General features: G+C 41.2%; 1 protein-coding gene across 14 annotated transcripts; it reads right to left on the bottom strand.

The window, feature by feature from the left end:
* Positions 1-447: 447 nt before the first annotated feature.
* LOC122311290 (pentatricopeptide repeat-containing protein At1g13040, mitochondrial) lies at positions 448-21512 on the bottom strand. Of its 14 annotated transcripts, none has more exons than XM_043125785.1 (9): positions 20844-21510; positions 20700-20768; positions 20133-20535; positions 5662-7392; positions 3646-4605; positions 3004-3471; positions 1711-1784; positions 998-1082; positions 448-922 (listed from the first exon to the last, which is right to left on the bottom strand). In XM_043125785.1, exons 3-4 carry the CDS (start codon positions 20385-20387, stop codon positions 5668-5670), a joined length of 1980 nt encoding a protein of 659 aa, XP_042981719.1. In that variant the 5' UTR covers positions 20388-20535; positions 20700-20768; positions 20844-21510; the 3' UTR covers positions 448-922; positions 998-1082; positions 1711-1784; positions 3004-3471; positions 3646-4605; positions 5662-5667. The 14 variants fall into 14 exon arrangements, with proteins under 14 accessions (XP_042981719.1, XP_042981717.1, XP_042981726.1 ...); XM_043125783.1 differs by having other exon boundaries at positions 3004-3457; XM_043125792.1 differs by having other exon boundaries at positions 3004-3330.
* Positions 21513-21813: the final 301 nt, after the last annotated feature.

The following is a 21813-nucleotide window of genomic DNA, read 5'->3' as shown; positions in this document are numbered from 1 at the left end:
TCTAACCGACCTCATTTGCCCACCGCAAGTACATGAGGACCACATGCCGGTACAAACACTAATGGTCATACATTTTTGTCGATGACACGTACCATCTTTCTCTTGCTATCTTCCTATTGATACGACTTCTCCTAATCAAGGATCAAGAAAACAAAGAAGTAGATCTCTCCTTTAGCCAATCCAAACCAACAAAACATAACACAAATCAAGTGGCCACAATTCCTCCTTGTAGCTTTACAGACCACAAGTCAGATTGCATCAAAACCGTTCTTATAGCACCCCTCTAGTGGGTGATGGGTCAGGACCAAATGGAAATTATTTTTACTTATTTGCAATTAAAGTTAGGTTGGCTAATGCTTTACCATTGTGACGCTGCTCCTAGGCCCCTTTATTCATTTTGAATAATTATCAAGTATTCTTGATGTACATACACATAATACTCTATCATATCATAAGATATCATGTAAAGTAAGATTGATGTTTACATAAAAATCTTAATTATATGGTATATGATAATACCATGGAAATAATACATCGTTTTGGCAAACAGAAGTTGAGGGTGTACAGAACATACATTGTTTTTTATTGGTACCAGGTATCCAAGAACATCGTCCCAATTAATCCCAGGGGTGCATAGACTATCGGCAAGGAGTTCTCCACAAGTACACCTCAGGTAATTCAAGGAGAATATCCCTCAGTCCGATAGCCCTTAAAAATTGTTTGCACCCAAGGGGATTTAAACCTAGAAATGCAGAGTAATTTACTTGATGCCCACAACCAAAGGCCATGTCCTTTTGATTAGTAAGACAAATAGGGGCAAGCCTGTACAAGTTCACCACATATAGGACAAATATTGCTCATTGATAGGGATTTTGACCATTTCCGATGTGATGTAAGCTTCATCGGTTGAATGACCTAGCACCTAATTTATAAAAAAAAAGCTAAGCATACTGCATCCCAAATAGATACAATTGAAAACATCAAGATGAGACTGAACCTGTCCACTCATTGCTCTTTGTGAAATCAATACCAACAATTAAATTAGAAGATTCTAGGCCAGCATGCGCAAGAGCAACACTAACCTGTGATCAATTATTCAATTATTCAGCAAAAGCATGAACATTTAAATTTGATAAGGGACTTGTCAATCGGAGAAGTTTCAGAGCAGGTATAGAAAAATATCAATGATACAATGAGTGCTTGAGACAGACACAAACAAGCAGTGAAAGAATTACAAGATGTCAAGAAAGGAAATAATATTGCTGGGCATGTTCAAAAGATGATAGAAATTTTGGCTATCATCCCACAATTTGCTACTCGTAATTAGAAGTGGAACTTATTGAAGAGACATAATCCAAACTTTTTTCCCCAAGGCAACCAACTTGCATTTATATTGTCACAATATTCCAGGGAGCAGAGGCTTTACAGGAGCCTCTCAGGTAACTTATTGGTAGAATGCTGGAGGTCGAAGTTTTCAGAAGTTGACATTTAGATATAAATGATAGATTTCAAAGCCCATTGGTGAAAACCCACTTGCAAGCTTGATATCAGTTCAAAACTCTAAAAGAGATGTGTTGCTTCAACAACTCTGTAACTCCAAAAACAGTAGCAAATAAAAACGAGCAGCCAAAGTTTTACCATTGTTAACATTCCATGATAGTTTAAGGCACTTATCATATCAAATTACAAACACACTGTAAATAGTCTAACCTCATGCAAGGACTGGTAGTTATCTGCAATCTTCGAGTATCTTCTATCCAATGTTCTCCACAGCTGGAGTACCTCTGAGCCATTAAAAGATGGTTGTGAGCCATAATTCAAAAAAGCAAGGGCAATGGAGCACATGGACGCTGAGGCATGTAATAAGGGTTTTGTTGAGGGTACGACGTGCTGTGAAAAACGATGAGAGAAAAGTAAAAGTAAAGCAAACAATAAATTTCACAACACAAAATTAACGTGATTTGGCAACATGCTTACGTCTACAGAGCTGCAAAAGATTTTATTATGCTAAGAAATGACAAAATAAACTTTGGGGTGAAAAATCATTATTCAAACAGCTATACCGTTCATTAAATACATATTTATAGGGTTACAAGGCAAAAATCCTAATTTTCACTTTTCTGCATTATTCACTGAAGCGAGGTGTCGAGCGAGTCTCGAGTGAACTCCCTGTCTAATATTCACTCGAGCGAGTCTCAAGAGAACTCTCTGTCTAAGCTTTGCTCGAGTGAATGTCAAGCAAACTTTCTATCTAGCACTTTCCAAGTCGTAAATAGTGCCAAAAATATCAGCCCAACCCAAAGGGAACATGGCCCAAGCCTCATTGAAAATCAGCCAAAAAAACGCATCCATTGTCGGGTCGGGTCATCAAATTAGGCTAATACAATTATAAATCAAGCTCCACAAATCCAACACAACAGTTGTGTATACCCATACTAATTCCATGTTGAAGTACCACGATACCCATACAATGCCAATCCTCTCCGACCCGAGCCATTCAAACTTTTGCCAAAATAGGAGGCAATACAACCCTCAAAGATATAAAAGTCAAGGCTTTTAATTCTTTTCACCAAAAAAGAAATACTTCTCATCATCCCATTCCCCTCATTGGATTTCCCAACATAGGTGTCGCCAGCATGTAACTTCCAACTAAAAATGCTCTCTTATTATAGTCCCTCCAATACATCTTACATCTTTAGAAGTCTATTGATACACACTAATATTGAGAAGTCAAGTTGTCATAAGTTATTGTTTGTCGCCTCTAGTTCAGCCAAAACTTTGCAAGTGTTTAAACATGCTTAAAGGTCAACAAAATGAAGTCAAGCATGCACAAAATACACATACATACTTCCACAATTTTTTCCTCTTCTCCTTTTAATCTTTTTCTCATTCTTTTTCTTTTATGTGTTAAGATCATATCAAATGCTTAGATAATTGTAGTGCTCCCCAAGACAGTTAGAGCAATAATACAATAAAAGACAAAAGAAATGTAAATGGTCTAACCTCATCCGAGGACCGGTTGTTATTTGCAGTCTTTGAGTATCTTCTATCCAATGTTCTACGTGGCTGGGGTGCCTCTGAGGTATAATTAAAAGATGGTTGCGGCCCATACTTAAAAGAAGAGGAAAGCAGTGGAGCATGATGATGTCGTGGCATGTAATAAGGGTTTTTCTGAGAGTACGAAGGTTCTCTAAACCCATACTGGTTCCATATCGAAGAACCACCAGACCCATATAATGCAACTCCTCTCCGACTTAAGCCCTTGGAACTTTTACACCCATCACCAATAAAACTCCCAGAGCTCCTTCAATTCGCAGCAAACTCAAATCTCTTCCAAACACAGCAAGACAGCCAAAGCACAAAGAATGTTAGTTTGATGGTGTTGCATGGAATGCTCGGGCATCCCTACCATACACTAAAATTTGCTAGCAACACATATCAAACACCTTGAGGACGCCTGCAATATATCCACTAATAAATAAATAAATAAATAAAGGTCATCTATCTCATTTACCTGCAAAATACGTGACAACCACTAAAAATACAAAAGGATATATAAACGTATCAAACAACTGAAAGAAATTTCTTAATAGTATGAAACACAGACCAAGACAAATTGGGATTAGGCAGCTAGAGACAGCTTACCGATCAAAGAATGCCCTTCAATTGACAACCATTTTGCAAAACACGTTTGAGTATATAAGAATTGTCCAGACCTATTCTGAAACATTCAAGAACCTCCAATTGTCCTTACGGATAAAATTGCAAATAGAATGACTCTACTGAGTAATTTGATTCAACAAATATATAATTATTTAGTATATCATTTCCATAACAATAATGTAGCCCCACACCCCACACACCATCCATGTTGGAAAATAGTAAATTGTTATTTTTGTCCTCGTAATTACAAACAGCTCCTTTCCTCCTTCTGTCTCAGCAAACCAACACCTTTCTCTTCTCCTCCAGCGTACCACCTCCTTAACTTCAATAACATGCAAGGCAAAAACATTGCAATTTATAAAACCAGCAAAGAATTTGTTCATATAAAGATGTAAAGAGTTTAAACCTGTGGACCCCTCCTGCCACATATGTGTGCATCTTCGGCATGAACCTGGCTTGAAGATGAGAGCACCAAATTGGGATGGCCCATATTTTCACTTGAATTTACAAATTACCCAGAAATGAAAAACAGCAGGTAAATTATTGGGAATATTTGTACATGCGGCTGTTGATGGGAAAGGAAAGAAACTATTTTTGCACGTCAAAAATGAAATGCAGAGAGAGAGAGATTTCTTCAACTCTGCTGGTGGAAAAGAGATGTGTTTGTTATTCAGACAGAATAGAGATGCCTCCACAATTCTTCGCCCAGCGCTCAAGACCAGGGATTTTCTTCACGACCTCCGACAGAAAAGAGACGGAAAAGAAATAAGACACTTCCCTCAAAAAGAAATCCAGAGATCTTCGATGGAATAGAGATGCTTCTGTGATGGGGCACTTCTTTTTTTTTTTTAAATGATTCCATGTCACCGCAACGTAACCTCATGAGCAAGGAAGCGGCACACAACAAGAGGCAGGGTGGGTCAACTACTCCTCCTCTATCCACTGTTCCAATTCAATCAATGCTTCCATGTGATTGTTTTATAATAATAACAATAACAACAACAACAACAACAATAATAATAATAATGAAATTATGGTAAAGCAAGGAACCAACAATTTATTATCCTTAATTCAAAGAATAAAATTGAGAACTCTTGTTTTTGGCAATTCAAGGAGCCAAAGAAGCTACACACACACTGCAAATTTTGCTAAGGGAAATCTATACTGCATTACTGATTATTTTTAGCTTACATACAGACTCAACCCAACTACAACTTAACATAAAGTAAACTGCTTACTAAAATGAATAGACAAGATACATGATGGCCCATGTAAGTTAAAAAACAAGTTAGTACATGCAAGCTCATATCAATGGCCCACTAATAAGAATCATTGATGCTAGGTGGTATAAGCAAATTCACAATCCATTACATGCAGCAGGTTGCAAAAAAAAAATGATCTTTCAAGAGAGTTTATGAATGCTATTATGAGGTTGGAACCTGATTCTACTAAGTAAAACATAATCAGGTTGACAAATGAGATTGCATAAAGTAAAGTACGAATTAATTATATATATTTCATACTGAGTTATTGTTTCATGTAAGTTGTTATATATACTGAATATCCCGAAACAATACACCAATACACACCGGTATCGAAATATTATGTTTGAGTGGACCAGATGATCACTGGAATCAGATGATCACTGGAATGAAATTCAAAACTTTTTTTCTACGACGTCGATTAAGATAGGAACTTTGGCCATAGAAGACAGAGCAAAGCTTTCAAAATATGTGGTATGCCAATGGATGTCTTGACAACTTTTTATTGCATGTAATGTGTTTACCGCACGTAGAAATGGAACACAACTGCTATCAGTGCCTCCAGATACTGCCCCTAAAGCAAGTCTTTGCAGATTATTTTAAATAAAACTTCCAAGGCATAACACAAGTTTTTGCATATTGTTTTAAGTGAAACTTCTGAGGCATCATACAAATTTAGCATCACAAACATAGATACAAAATTGATAAGTGAAATATGAGAATATAGAATATGTACCATTTGTCATGTCCATGTGGCATCTCTTGAATGAATAGCACTGATTAGAGTCTCTGACACAGCTCCATCAAGAGTAAAGCCCTTCTCCATCATCTGATCCCATATCCTACAAGCCAATGAAAGCTTCTTTTCTCGTATAAGCCCCCCAATTATTAACTTGAAAGTTACTTCATCGGGATAGGATCCACTCATCTGCATTTCTTCATAAAGATGCATGGCTTCACTAACCCTAGAAACCTTACAAAGCCCATTTATGAGGGCATTGTATGAAACCACATCAGGGGCAATTCCCTTCTCCAGCATGTCAGAAAAAACACTATAAGCTGTCTCAATCTTCCCATTCTTACATAAGTGATCAACAATCGTAGTATAAAATATACGATCAGGCAATAGACCCATGCTAGTCATCTGATCAAGAAGTTTTTTTGCTATATCAGAACTACCTTCTCTAAGAAAACCTTTAATAAGAATCGTGAATGTCACCACATCTGGCATGATCCCCTTCCGCCCCATTTCCTCAAAAAGTTTGTAGGCCCTTCTAGTACGAAATGCCTTGCAAAAAGCTCCAATGATGGTATTATAAGACACAACATCACACAATCCTTTGGCCTCCATCTTATTCACCATGAACAAATAAGCCTTATCTGGCAGGTCTGCCTTGCAAAGACCGTTTATAAATTGGTTGTAACTGTACACATCCAGTTTCATCCCAGTCCTCTCCATCTTCCTCATCAACTTCTCCGCTTCCTCCAACATAAGCCCATCACAACAATAGTTCAATAGCACATTGTATGTAACCAAATCTGGCTCACAACCATTTGTCCTCATGAATGATTTGATCGCTTGTGCCTTATCAACCCTACCTGCTCTACAAAACCCATTAATCAATGCATTATAAATCAAATTACTAAAGTTGACCCGACCCTTCATCACACCAATCGTAAGCTCATATGCTAAATTAACCTTCCCGCCATCACATAGCCCAATAACAAGTGCTGTACACGCATTATTATCTGGACTTAAACCCTTGTTTATCATATCACGCCACATTTCAGCTGCAGCATCAAACTTCCTTGCTTTACACAATCCATGAATTAGTATAGTGTATGTTACAACATCACCCTCTCTTCCTTTCTCAATCATTCTACGAAAGACTTCCAAAGCCAATTCTATTCTACTCTCTTGACACAAAAGATACAAATATATATTAAGAGCCCAAATGTCGGGTACAAAACCAAGTCTATCCATGTCTTCTAGAAGCTGCTCAATGAGGCTAAAGTTCTTGATTTTGCACAATCGAGAAATGAACCTTGAGTATGTAAATGGGTTGAGGGAAAAGCCCAGGGAGATCATTTTGTGGTAGTAGTGCTCAGCCAACTCGAAGCGCGATTCACGGACCAATACGCCGACAAACCGGTTGTAGTCAATGCTGAATATCCGGCAATCTGATTGGGTCATTTCGTCGAACACCTGGATGGCTTGGTCAATGAGACCAGCTTTAACAAAGTATGAGATTCGAGCTCGGTATATGAGGCGGCGTGCACCAAGACTGCGAGACATATCAGAGTGAGTGCATAGCAGTGGGTTGGGAGGACCTGACGAGGAACTCGATGCATTGGCATGCACAGAATTTGGAAGAGAAGGAGGGCATAGACTACCTGGTTTTGCTGTGGTGGTGATTAGCCTCATGGTATTGAGGCGGTAAGCTCCGTCAGTTGAATGACCTAGCACCTAATTTATGAAGAAAGCTAAGCGAAACGAATCCCGAGTAGATACAAATTCAAAGCATCACTATGAGACTGAACTCTTCGTGAAATCAATACCAACAATTAGATTAGAAGATTATAGGCCAGCATGCGCAACAGCAGCAGTAAACTATGGCCAATACATCCTTTTTGGAAGATCTGAAGGACACAGTAATGGGAGCTCTAGAAATAATAACAACAAAAATAATAGGAATAATAACAGTAAAAATAATAATAAAAAAAATCTTGCAACTCTAAATAGAATATCAAATGCAAGTAGTGCTAAAATTATTTTTCACAACATTTACAGGAAAAGAGGCGTTACAGGAACCCCTCAAGTAACTTATTGGTGGAGTACTACTAGAGTCGAAATTTTTAGTAGTTAACATAAGACATGTATAGATTTCAAACCCATTGTTCAAAACCCACTTGCAAAATTGATATCAGTTCAAAAATCTATAAGGGTGCTGCTTCAGCAACTCTGTAACTCCAAAAGCAGTAGCAAAGAACATTTGTGCAGCCAGAGAGGTTTACCATTATTATCATTCCATAATAGTTCAGGCACTTCTCATACACCAAGAGAGATTGCCAACTACAACTTTCTTAATATATAAAGTCATTGTTACGAGAGAATTACGGAGAGAATTATGGGAGTAGTTTTGTGGTTGTAAATTAGGTAGATGTGGTTGTAAATTAGGTAGAATTAGTTGCCGACTGTTATAAATAGTTGACATACGTGAGCATCCTCTATAAGCATCCTATGTAAATATAATTTCTCTATAAATGAGAGAAATCCGGGAGAAAGGGCATTGAGACCAAAACCTAAGAAAAATTTTTTTTTTGATAAGTAAAACAATATTAATTGAAACACAAGAAAATTAACAGTCATGACAGAAATACAATATAAATCAAGGCAGAAGGTTCTGATTAATATCAACAATCTTTGAGAGAGAAAATTGTGAACTTGAATAGATTTTACTAAGGCCATTTTTGGGAAGTGAGATGAGTTGAGACCATCTCATCCCATCTCAAAACTTCTCATAATTTCCTCCACAAACATCACTCAAAAACAAAACACTTTTCAATTTCAAATCTTCAACTTTTTCATCTAATCATTACTTAATCATTACAACTTTCTCAAACTTCCAAACAAAATACAAAAAACAATTCAACATTTTCAAATTTCAAAAAATAAATAATATTAAAAAATTATATTCAAATAACCTTTTCACTTTATAATATCTTTATTCAAATTTTTCTCTCTTTTTTCAAAACCCAATAAAACATCTTAACTCAAACTATTTCACTACTATTCACAAAATTCTCATCTCATCACCCAAGCAAGCCCTAAATCTCAAATGGATGCCAAATTAGGAGGCGATACAACCCTCAAAGATACAAAAGTCAAGGCTTTTGATTCTTTTCACCAAAAAAGAAATACATTCTCATCATCCCCATTCCCCTCATTAGATTTTCCAACATAGGTGTCTCCTGCATGTAACTTCCATAGTTGAAAATTTATAATTCAACAATCCAAACATCAAACCCAGAGTGTCTAATTCAACACAGTTGAAAATTTCTAATTGTATTTCTCCTCAAGATCCTTAGAGCAATTTTTTTTTAATAAGTAATAAGATATTTTATTGATGAAAAGATAGGCATGGCCCAAGTACACTAGAAGTATACATGTGAATACACCTATTTAGGAACTAGTATCTGATACAAGGAAATCGTGGAAGCTGAGACCATTCAACTCTAAAGCTATGGCCCACATAAATAAAGTCTTCCAAAAAAGCCTCCTAGACTCTTCTAGATAGCGTTCCTAATCCTCAAAAAGTCTATCGTTTCTCTCACTCCAAATACACCAAAGAATACAAAGAGGAGCCATCTTCCATACGGCCACAATCTGTGATGTCCCCGTGATTCCTCTCTAACTCGTTCATAGCTCTACCACCCTTCCCGACATGACCCATGCTATACCCATTTTGCTGAAGAAATAATTCCATGTTTCCTGAGCAAACTCACAATGTAGAAGTAGATGGTCCACCGAATCACCATTCTTTCTGCACATACAGCACCATTCAGTTATGATAAGTCCTCGTCTTCTTAGGTTGTCCATAGTAAGAATCTTCCCTAATGCTGCTGTCCATACAAAGAAAGCAACCTTAGTAGGTGCTTTGCTCCTCCAAATGTTCTTCCAAGGAAAATTATTGTGTCTTTGGTGCATAGTAATTGTGTCATAAAAGGAGCACACACAAACATTTCCTTTCCTAGAAGGTATCCATACCATCTTATCTTCATTTATGGCATCAATTGCAGTGTTATACAGCATGCTAAGAAACTCCACCAGCCCAGTCACTTCCCAATCATGTGCATCCCGAGTAAGACTTATGTTCCACTCCTGTGTGTCATTGATTATTACTCGCAAATCAGCCATCATAGCTTCTTTATGCCGAGCAATTCTGAAAATAGTAGGATAAGCATCCTTCAGGACCGTGTCTCCCAACCACACATCATGCCAAAAGCTGACCCTACTGCCATTCCCCACACATAGTCTAGTGTTTCTGGCGAAGGAATACCAACCTTTTCTTACGTATTTCCATAACCCCACCCCATATGCCTCCCTCCCTTCCCCAGAGCACCAACCCCCCCATGTACTTCCATACTTCATGTCGATCACCCCTCTCCATAAAGCTCCCCACTCCTTATTATAACGCCACAACCATTTTCCTAGTAATGCCTCGTTAAAAACCCTCACATGATTGCAAGCACATAATATCTTCATACTCTAAGGGTAATGCTCTCCGTACACTTTCTGAGAGAAATATTCTTACATAGAAACCATTATTCAGAGCATCCATGGGGTGTTAAGATCATGGTTTAATCTTGTTGATGTGTCGGAGATATGTCTCAGATTAGGGAGTTAGTGGTAGAATCTAAGAGAATCACTATCGCAAGCGAGGGAGTAAACTTTCGGGTAGCGGAAAGGGGGTGGAAAGAAAAATACGAGGTGGTGGTCTGCCGTAACACAATACTATGGCTGGTACGTGTGTTAGAGGAATGCTTGAGGGGAGGAAGAAAGGAGATGTATTCGGTGGTCCGAGAAGGTTATAGGAGTTTTATTGCTCAACGCTGTGCAAACCACCGTGGGAGATATCTGTCGATGGCAGAGTATGGGCGTGAGGGAAGAACATCTCTACTCTGTTTTCCAGAAGGGTATGGTGGATGGGGATGGAAAAGCCTCAAGGAGATGGTTGAGGAGATGACACACAAAAAGGTGCCGGTGGTAAAAGGAGATGGGAATCAGTTGTACAGAAGAGCATGGAAACCTCATACTGTCACATACGCAGAGGCTCTCACGGCGGCAAAGCAAGTAAACGGCGTGCAGAAAACAGAGGCGGTCCAGCAAGGGGGTGTGTCTCGAGCCTCTAAAACAGTACAGAGGTCAGTTTTCGGCAGGCCTAAGGTGGGACAGGAGACGTGGGTGAGTAGTAGGAGACTGTTAGAGTTGCAGGGACAGGTGAGGAGAATGCAGAGGGAGCTGGAAGAATTACGTGCCTATGTCGGGATGAAAAAGGAAATAAAAGGGAAGGAATTGATGTTAGGAGAAGAGAGTCAGGGAGCGGGGACGTGGGGTTCTGATTTAAATGGAGATGGACATGGACCTGGGCCTGGGCCTGGCACGGCCCATGTGGCTGTTTTAGAGGAATCGGGGCCGTCGAAGTTTTTAAATGGCTGTGGGCCTGGGCCTGGGCCATCCCAGCCCATCCCAATCTTAAGTCCTGCTGGCCCTGACCCGAGCCTTTCGAATCGGTTACCCCGACCCGCTGACCCGTCGATCTTCACCGAGACACCATCGCGTGTTCTGTGCACGCAGTCGAGTCAGATGACGCCGGCGAGTCCACAGAAGCTGCCGACGGGAACAGGGGGACACTCCGGCAAGGTCACGGCGACTACAGATGTACCCAGCCCAACCCCGGTCCAACCCCATTCAACGCCGATGAGTGAAGGAAACTTCTTCTCTCTATGTAATGGCCAGAAAACGCCGATCTCCTCTAGAATCAATGGGGAAGATGGTTTGGAGCCCATAATCCAACCAGGCAGTGATTCGGAATTTGAGGCAGCGGAAGGAGATGGGCCCAATGAGTGTAGTTACTCGGTGGAGGGTGATTTTGTGCTTCCTAATGAAGAAAAACAAGTGGGTTTGGATGATATTGATCTGGATGGAGTCAGTCACGAAATTCTGCTGAGTAGATTGGAGGAACCTACCCCTTTAAATTTCCGCCTCCCTTCCCAACCGATTGTAACAGATTGGGTTTATCATAAAGTGAAAGAAATTCAAAAAATAGTGGGGCTTGAGTGTGATGGGTATGAGGAGCAGTTTATGGCGTTGTTTACAGCCATCGAAGCAGGGCACAAACAAAAGGATAAAGGAAAATCAAAAAAGCATAGGGAACTCCAAAGATTGACTTGGTCGATGAACATGGAGGGTAGCGCTAGTAGGGGTAGGTTAAAAGGGAAGGGGCAGAATGTTTCTCCATGAAACCAAAAATTGTGTCATGGAACGTTCGTGGGCTTAATGAGGGGGATAAGCGCCTGCGGATTAGAAATATGATTAGGGAATGGAAAGCGGATATTGTGTGTTTGCAAGAAACTAAATTGAAAGGTATGGATAGAGAAATAGTGCGAAGTTTATGGAGTGGTGTACATGTAGATTGGGCTTATTTGGCCTCTAATGGAGCTTCAGGGGGAATTGTGGTTTTGTGGGACAGACGTGTGGTAGAAAGGGTGGAGGAATTTGTTGGTAATTATACGGTGGCATGCTCGTTTCAGAGTATAGCCGATAACTATCGTTGGGCTTTTGCAGGTGTTTATGGTGCCAACTCAGATTCTGAAAGAAACTTGCTATGGGATGAACTTGCCGGGATTCACAGTGTGTGGGATCTCCCCTGGTGCATAGGGGGGGATTTCAATGTCGTGAGATTCCCAAGTGAAGCATCAGGAAGCAGAAGATTACGACCAGCAATGGAGGCTTTCTCAGAGTGCATTTTTTATTTGAATTTGGTAGATCTGCCTATAGCTGGGGGTATCGCTACCTGGTCGAATAATCAGTCCTGGTCCCGACTGGATCGTTTTCTCATTTCACCGGAATGGGAAAGTCACTTTCCGGAGGTTTGGCAGAAGAGGCTAGCCCGTATTGGCTCGGACCATTGGCCAATTATGTTAGACTGTGGAGGTATTCGGAAGGGTCGTCGGCTGTTTAAATTTGAGAATATGTGGCTAAAATCAGAAGGTTTTGTGGATAGGGTTAAACAATGGTGGTCCTCCTATCAGTTTCAAGGAACCCCGAGTTTCATTTTTGCGGCGAAATTGAAAGCTCTTAAAAAGGATCTCCAAACTTGGAACTTGGAATCGTTTGGCAATGTAGGGGAATCCAAAAAAGCAAAGCTGGCGGAACTTCAGGCGCTTGAGAGACTTCAAGAGGTACAACACCTCACACAGGCAGAAAAAGACAGAAAGGTTGAGCTGGGTGCAGAAATTGAAAGGTTAATCCTATTAGAGGAGGTGTCGTGGCGTCAAAAATCAAGAGCTGTATGGTTGAGGGAAGGGGATCGGTGTACGGGCTTTTTCCACATAATAGCAAACTCACACAGGAGAAATAACAACATTGATATGTTGAAGGTGGATGGAATGGAGTGCAGAGATGAACAGGAAATTCACAATCATGTTGTGGGTTACTATGAGAACTTGCTAAAGGAACAGGCGGGATGGCGGCCTCCTCTGAATGGGCTGGATTTTAATACCATTGGTTTGAGTGACGCATCACATTTAGAAAGGGATTTTGAAGAGAGAGAGATCTATGAAGTTGTGAGGAAAATGGCTAAGGACAAGGCACCAGGACCGGATGGTTTCTCTATGGGTTTCTTCCAAGACTGTTGGGGTGTTATTAAGGAAGATCTAATGAAAGTCTTCCAGGAGTTCTTTAGGGTGGGAAGATTTGAAAAAGGCCTTAACGCCACTTTCTTAGCTTTGATACCTAAGAAGGTGGGAGCGACGGAGATTAAGGATTTTAGGCCTATCAGTCTAGTGAGTGGAGTGTATAAGATAATATCCAAGGTACTTGCGAATAGACTAAGTGAGGTGATGGGTAAGATTGTTACTCAACCCCAAAATGCTTTTGTTAAAGGAAGACAGATCTTAGATGCAGTGTTAATTGCCAATGAATGCCTCGACAGTCGACTAAACGCCAGGAAAGCAGGAATCATGTGTAAACTTGACATGGAAAAGGCGTATGATCATGTTAACTGGGAGTTCCTTTTACACTTATTAAGGAGGTGTGGTTTTGGGAAGAGATGGAGGGCCTGGATTCGTTAGTGTATTTCTTCGGCAAAATTTTCGGTACTATTGAACGGAACCTCAGTGGGATTTTTCCAGAGTTCACGTGGTTTGAGACAAGGGGATCCATTGTCTCCTTTGCTGTTTGTCATGGTCATGGAGGCGCTAAGCAGGATGATATCGGCACTGGTTGTGAATGGTGTTATTGCAGGTTTCCCGATTGGTACCCCAAGCAGGGGCATCATTGATATTTCCCACTTATTATTTGCAGATGATATATTGATCATGTGTGAAGCTGAGCATAGGCAGGTTCAAGCGCTAAAGGCTGTACTGTTCTGTTTTGAGGCTGTCTCTGGGCTGAAGGTGAATCTGGATAAATCAGAATTGGTGCCAATTGGGTCGGTTCCAAACACCCGCCTATTGGCACGAACGCTTGGTTGTAAGGTTGCTTCTCTTCCTATGACCTATCTGGGACTGCCTTTGGGGAGTGGTTCAAGGGCTACTTCTATATGGGATATGGTGTTTGAGAAAATTGAGCGGCGACTGGCAGGGTGGAAAAGAATGTACTTGTCTAAAGGCGGTAGGATCACCTTGATAAAAAGCACACTTTCTAATCTACCCACATATTTCTTCTCTCTTTTTCCAATTCCAGCAAGTGTAGCAGTCCGTATTGAGAAGCTTCAACGAGATTTCCTGTGGGGAGGATTGGGAGATGAGTTCAAGTTTCACTTGGTCAAGTGGAAACAGGTATGTAAGACTATCCAGGGGGGAGGTTTGGGTGTTAGAAACCTAAGGGTGTTTAACCGGGCACTATTAGGCAAATGGTTATGGAGATATCCCAGAGAACCAGATGCGCTATGGAAAATGGTTATAGAAAAAAAGTATGGCGGCTTATGGGGAGAGTGGAGCACGAGAGAAGTAAGGGGGGCTTATGGAGTTGGTTTGTGGAAAAACATTAGAAGAGGATGGGAGGTTTTTAACCGTTTTGTTAAGTTTCAGGTGGGTACAGGATCCAGGATTAAATTTTGGAGCGATGTGTGGTGTGATTGTCGGGCCTTAAAAGATGTGTACCCATCTCTCTTCCAACTGGCGAGTGCAAAGAATATTTCAGTGGCGGATGCTATGGAGGTGATGGAGGGACGGATTGTTTGGAATATTCACTTCGGTAGGGCGCTACAGGATTGGGAGATGAGTAGCATTGCAGATTTTTACAGCTATATATACTCTATAAATCTAGACAGCCAGCAAGAGGATGTCATGTGGTGGAAGCCAACAAGAAAAGGTATTTTCTCGGTTAAATCTTTCTATAAGGTTCTTACCCCAGAGCCTACTTCTCTTTTCCCGTGGAGGAAGATATGGCGTCACAATGCACCTCCAAAAGCCTCTTTCTTCGTCTGGACAGCAGTGTTGGGTAAGATTCTTACCACTGATAATCTAAGGAAAAGAAGGATTATCATTGCAGACTGGTGTTGTATGTGCAAAAGTGGAGGAGAGTCAGTCGATCACCTTTTGTTACATTGTGGGGTAGCAAGGACTTTATGGAACGAGGTGTTTGCTCGCTCGGCATTGATATGGGTGATGCCAAGAACGGTTGAGGCAGCATTGGCTAGCTGGCCAAGCATAAGAGGAAGGCGGCCGATTAAAGCTATGTGGAGAATGATTCCGATTTGCATTGTGTGGAGTTTGTGGCGGGAGCGCAATGAAAGGACGTTTGAAGACCAAGAAAGATCTATAGAGGAGCTTAAAATTTTATTTTTTAGAACTCTTTGTAGTTGGGCCATAGCTGTTGATTTTAATGGTATGGCCCTTCGGGACTTTCTAGCCTCTAATGCACCTACTTAGGTGGGGCATTAGAGTTGTAATACAGGCGTTTTTGCCATTCTTTTGATTAATATAATTTTTATTTATCAAAAAAAAAAACCCTCACATTACAGATCCCCAAGCCACCATCTCTCAAAGGAGTACACACCTAATTCCACCCCACTAGGTGAAATTTGAGCTCCTTACCTAAGCCACTCCACAAAAAGCCACGTTGAAGTTTCTCTATTCTCGTTGCAATGCTGGCGGGTAGAGGGAATAGAGACAAGTAGTATGTAGGAAGGTTGGATAAAGTGCTCTTAATAAGAGTGATCCGCCCCCCTTTAGTTAAATACAACCTTTTCCACCCGGCCAATCTATTCTCTAATTTCTCCACCACCTCCTCCCAAATTGCCTTGGCTTTGAAGGTAGCCCCCAACGGAAGGCCAAGATACTTCAATGGCAACAAAGAGACAGCACATCCCAAAATGTTGGCCAACCCCCTAATGTTCCTCACCTCACCAACCGCAACCATCTCCATCTTTGCAAGATTAATCTTTAAACCAGATACCGCTTCAAAACACAGTAAAATGGCCTTCAAGAATTGTATATGTCCTACATTTGCCTCACAAAACAGTAAAGTATCATCCGCAAACAAAAGATGTGAAATGTTGATATTTCCCACTGAAAATCCAAAAAAGAATCCCCCCTCAACTGCAGCCGACACCATTCTACTTAGAGCCTCCATTACTATGACAAATAATAAAGGTGATAATGGATCACCTTCTCGTAAACCCCGCGAACTATTAAAGAAACCCACCGGATCCCCATTTACCAAAACTGAGAAGCAAGCCGTTGACATACAATGCCTCATCCACTTTCTCCATCTTTCCCCAAAACCACATCTACTCAACATGTATAACAAGAAGTCCCAATGGACGTAATCATAGGTCTTTTCCATGTCTAATTTGCATAAAACACCTGGCACTCCTGACTTGATCCTGCTATCCAAGCATTCATTTGCTATAAGAACCGAGTCCAAAATTTGTCGCCCTCGCACAAAAGCATTTTGAGTCTTAGATATAATCTTATCCATAATTATGCTCATTCTATTAGCCAGGACTTTGGATATTATCTTGTATATGCTTCCCACAAGACTAATAGGCCTGAAATCTTGCTCCTCTATAGCAACCTTCTTTTTTGGGATAAGTGCAATAAAAGTAGCATTCAAGCTCTTCTCAAATATACCATACGTGAAGAATTCCTAGAGGACCTGCATAACATCTTCTCTCACCACCTCTCAGCAAGTCTGAAAAAATGCCATAGTAAAACCGTCTGAGCTCGAAGCTTTGTCTTTATTCATTTTTCTGATTACTAGATGGACCACTCCCTCTTCAAATGGTCTCTCCAACCAAGCCATCCTACTTTGGTCGATGGACTCAAAAGCCAGCCCATCTAGGGTAGGTCTCCAATCATGAGGTTCCGATAGCAAGTGTTCAAAGTGTCCAGCCACATGGTCTTTTATTTTTGCTTGACCTGTAGATGCATCCCCATCAATGTTCAAATTCTCAATAGTATTAAACCTCCTATGCGAATTTGCAGTACGAAGAAAAAATTTTGTACACCTATCCCCCTCCCTAAGCCACAATGCCCTTGACTTTTGTCCCCACGAAATTTCCTCCATAAGAATCATTCTTTCCAATTCAGCAACTACTTGCCCTTTGCAGTTGTTCTCTTCTCCTACCCCCTCCAAGCGTTGTAACTCTTGGAATAAATTCTTTTTTTGTATCGTAACATCACCAAATATTTGTTCATTCTATATCTCCAAATCCTTTTTCAAAGCTTTCAGCTTTCCAGCCAATATATTACTCAGTTTGCCCCATAATTGATATGAGCTCCACCATTGCACTACCAGCTCCACAAACCCCTCATGTTTCAACCACATATTCTCAAAATTAAATGGCCTTCTACCCCATGGGATGCCTCCACAGTCTAACATTATGGGGAAATGGTCCGAGCATACCCTAGGGAGTCTCTTCTGACATAAATCTAGAAAATGCACCTCCCATGAAGGAGATATAAGGAATCTGTCCAGTCTTGACCAAGCTTGGTTAGAGGACCAAGTGAAATCGCCTCCTATTAACGGTATGTCCATAAGTTCTAGCTCCAAAATTAGATCTGAAAATTCTCGCATAGAATCTTGTCGTCCCTCCCCCAACCTTTTGTTGGAGAATCTTGTAACGTTAAAATCTCCACCTACACACCATGGGACCTCCCACCAAGAACACAAGCCCGCAAGCTCATCCCAAAGCAACTGTCGTTCCCCATCCACATTAGGACCATAAACCCCCGCAAAAGCCCATACAAATCCATCCTCTATATTTTTAAAAGAACATCCCACTAAATATTCTCCTATAAACCCATCAATATTCTCCACCATCCTTTTATCCCACATAACCAAACTCCACCCTAGGCCCCTTTCGAAGGTAAGTATGACCATCCTACATATTGACAACTCCATATGCTCCATATAGTTTTCCTTGTGATAAGCTTCAACTTAGTTTCTTGCAAACAAATAATATCCATCTTCCAATGTCTTAACAAGGCTCAGATCCGGAGGCACTTGTTAATCACATTCAGCCCCCTAACATTCCAAATCAGTATTTTGGGCTGCATTTATCAACTATAACAGCCCTACCTTTTCCCCAATCACGGCTTGCACTCACCTCCTTGCCATCATAGCTAATAGAACAAGTAAGTCTCTTCAACTCCCTATTCCTTTTCAATCCTGCTCCCTGTTGAATATGTCCAGCCTCTATGGCTGTTAGCAATGCCTTAAATTGCTCTGCATAGCCCTCACATGAGATCCCCACACAAATCTGTAACTCCTTCACCTTTTTCATTATCCAATCAGGGGGTAAAGAAATATTGAATGGGGAATTATCCTCCCCTGAAAACTCCCCCTCGGGAGAGATTCTAACAAGCTCAAAAAGAATAAGAGATCTGTCCATTTCGTCCCCACTCCCCACAACTGCAGGAGGCTCCCCACTTCCCATACCAACACATGCTTCGACTGAAACTTTCTGGGCATTTTCAAGGCACAACGACAGATTCTTAACATCCCCTGGCAGCCCCTCACTTACCGGCATACTCAGTGCTTCCCCACTTCCCAAAACAGCACCTGCTTCCACTTCGACAGGCTCCACTCCATCCACTGGCATTTTCTGTGGCAATATCTGTGTATTTTCCAAGCTCCACGACAGATTCTGGGCATCCCATGCCAACCCCTCACTTACCGGCACAATCTATGTCATATCAGGGCTCCCCAACGTCTTTTGAGGACTCATCGGTAAAGTCTGGCACATCGACAGGCCCTTATCCTCCCTCTCCCACCCTGCACCATCTACGGAACACCCCACGATTACCTAGATATCAGCTTTGAAATGGATGATTTCAGGAGGGCCGATATCTCGGAAAGGGGTATCAGACGCCCCATTTCCTTCCAGACCTTTCTCGAGCTTGGGCTCATACCCGGCCCATCTAAAGTAGCCTTCCCCTTTAGTCCATCCATCTGAGGCCCACTGCTGTCCATCTGAACCTTTTGTGTATTCTAATCCCCACCCAGGCCCATACCCTTCCTTCTCTGCTCCTCAACCCGCCTAATAAGCCAATTCACTTTATCCTGCATGTCATTAAGTTGTTTCTTCAACTCCAGAAGCACGCATTCCTCCATTTCCTCTTTCAAACCAACACCTCCCTGCCAACTCCCCGCATGGCTCTGGATATCTACTGGAAGGGAAGTTCTACATTTGCTTAGCAGGCCTACACCTCCCCTCGGGCAGGTCACTTTGTCAGAGCTCTCCCCCAACCTAGCCTGAGGTTGTTGAAGGGCCTCCCTATACGACCAAGCACATGGTTGCTGCGCAACAGCAATCCTTTTCTCTGGCAATGATGGAAGAGCCTGACCTCTTGCAGCCTCCTTCAATGTTTCCACCGGTTTGCTCCATCCCTAGCCATCCTTATCCTCTAGAATAATGATGAAGTTCCGATGACCACCTCCACCATACTCCACCAACTCCATATAACAGCCCCTAAAGTTAGCACATCGTTGTGCAGTGTATCTCTTGCCTCCTTTCCTATGAGCTGAATAAAACACCCTCCTCCCAGACTTCAAACAATCCTCCATGGCTGTAATGAACCATCTTGCCGAGCCTAAGCCCAAGCATATCTTTGTGACCACTCTCCTACCTCTCTCAAAAATACGCACGTCTAGTATCTTTAAAGACCTCAAACTCCTTCAACTCAATAACTACAAATCTTGAATGCCCCATACTACTCTTACCTAACTAAATAAATAAGTAGAAGAAAGGAAAACAAGGAAAAGATTAAGGATTATTCCTGGTGCTTCTCACCAGGAATGGAAGAAGAAGAGTCATAGAGAGAGAGAGAGAGAGAGAGAGAGAGAGAGACAAAATTTTGGGTCCTACAATGTAGAAGAAAGAATAGTGATTCCCCTTAGAGCAATAATACAATAAAAGACAAAAGAAATGTCTTAAACATACAAAGTCACAAACACATTGTAAACAGCCTAACCTCGTCCAAGGACCAGTAGTTATTTGCAATATTCAAGTATCTTCTATCCAATGTTCTCTGCGGCTGGTGTACCTCCGAGCCATTATTAAAAGATGTAGAGGGTGGTGGAGCACGGGGATGCCAACGCATGTAATAAGGGTTTTGCTGAGGGTACAACAGTTGTGTATACCCATACGGATTCCATGTTGCAGAACCACCAGATTCACATGACGCCACTCCTCTCCGACCCGAGCCCTTCGAACTTTTGGCCCCCATCACAAATAAAACTCACAGAGCTTCTTCAATTCACAGCAAACTCAAATCTCTTCCAAACACAGCAAGGCAACCAAAGCAGTCCCAACTATACGCTAAAATTCATCAGCAACGTATATCAAACACCTTGAGGGTGCTAACAAAATGTCCCCTATAAAGCAAAAAAGAAAGGTCAAGTATCTCATTTACCCGCAAAATACGTGACAACCGCTAAAAATGCAAAAGGACATATAAACGTATCGAACAACTGAAAGAAATTTCTGAACAATATGAAAAATAGACCAAGACAAATCGGAATCAGGAACATTCACGAACCTCCAAAGAAAGAAGAACTGCAAATTGGGTTTTGATAGTCACGGATGATCTTGCAAAGAGAATGACTATCTGCAGAGCAATTTGATTCAACATATATACAACTATTTTAGTATCAGATTTCTATAGAAGTGATGTAGAAAGTACCAATCGAAGACGTAACCTCACGAGCAAGGAAGCCGCGCGCAAAAGACAAAGCAAGGTGAGTAAACTACTACTCCATCCGCTGTTCCAATTCAACCAACGATTCCATGTGATTAATAATATTAATAAATTATAGCAAATTATAGTCCGCCTTAATCTTAATCTAGGGGAATATATATCCTTGAGTGCATTGACAATTGGACCCATCATTCACGATCATTATGACTCAACGACAATTGTACCCGTCATTCACGATGAGGGGGAGAAGCCAAGGGATGTGCTACGGCACAACGAAGCGATGAGAGGGAAAACAGAGGAGAGCGGTTCTCAGTTAGAGTGCGAGAGGAAGGCTTGCCGGTCTGGCCTCAGGGTCGGACGGCAAGGAGAATGGCGGCGACAGAGCTGGGAGGCGACGGTACAACGGGAAGGGAAACAGAACCCGACTGAAGAGAGAGGGCAAGAAAGAGAGAGAGTGAAGGATAAAGAGAGAGGGAAGTAATGCAGACTGCAGTGACACCGAGACGGCTGAGCAGCGAGGAGAAGACTCAGAGATGGCCTGGGAGTGCTGGGATTGTGATTCGTGAACTTGTGAGGGTGAATGAATCTGTGAGAATGTGAGAGACGAAGACCAGAAACACAGAAACTAGGTGCGGGAGGTGTGGTCAGTCACTTTCCTAGTTTGTTTTCGGACGACATGGGTGGAGATTAAAGTTAATAAAATATTTTTAAAATATATTATTTTAATATTATTTTTATCTTGAAATTTAAAAATATTGGATTATTTATTTTATTTTTTATGAAAATTTTAAAAAATTATAACAATGAGATAAGTTAAGATAGTTTGTGAAAATAAACCAGGCCTAGAGTCTTAGGGTTTTTTAGTTTTAGGTCAAGCGTAAAAATGTAATTTTAAATTTCTTAATAGTTCATAACAGGTTATAACGAATTGATCTGTTAGTGACCTGTAAAATAA

Source organism: Carya illinoinensis, chromosome 5 (assembly GCF_018687715.1).
Source record: "Carya illinoinensis cultivar Pawnee chromosome 5, C.illinoinensisPawnee_v1, whole genome shotgun sequence".
In the NCBI taxonomy this organism is placed as follows: Eukaryota; Viridiplantae; Streptophyta; class Magnoliopsida; order Fagales; family Juglandaceae; genus Carya; species Carya illinoinensis.
This window is presented reverse-complemented; position numbering and strand designations above follow the sequence as displayed.

Bases quoted from the DNA above. Each gene is read 5' to 3' on its own strand.
- LOC122311290 (XM_043125795.1), bottom strand. From the start codon at position 20,387: ATGGGGGCCAAAAGTTCGAAGGGCTCGGGTCGGAGAGGAGTGGCGTCA. The intron at 7,393-20,132 runs GTTAGGCTGTTT...TTCATAAATTAG, and splicing joins ACTACTGGTCCTTGGACGAG to GTGCTAGGTCATTCAACTGA.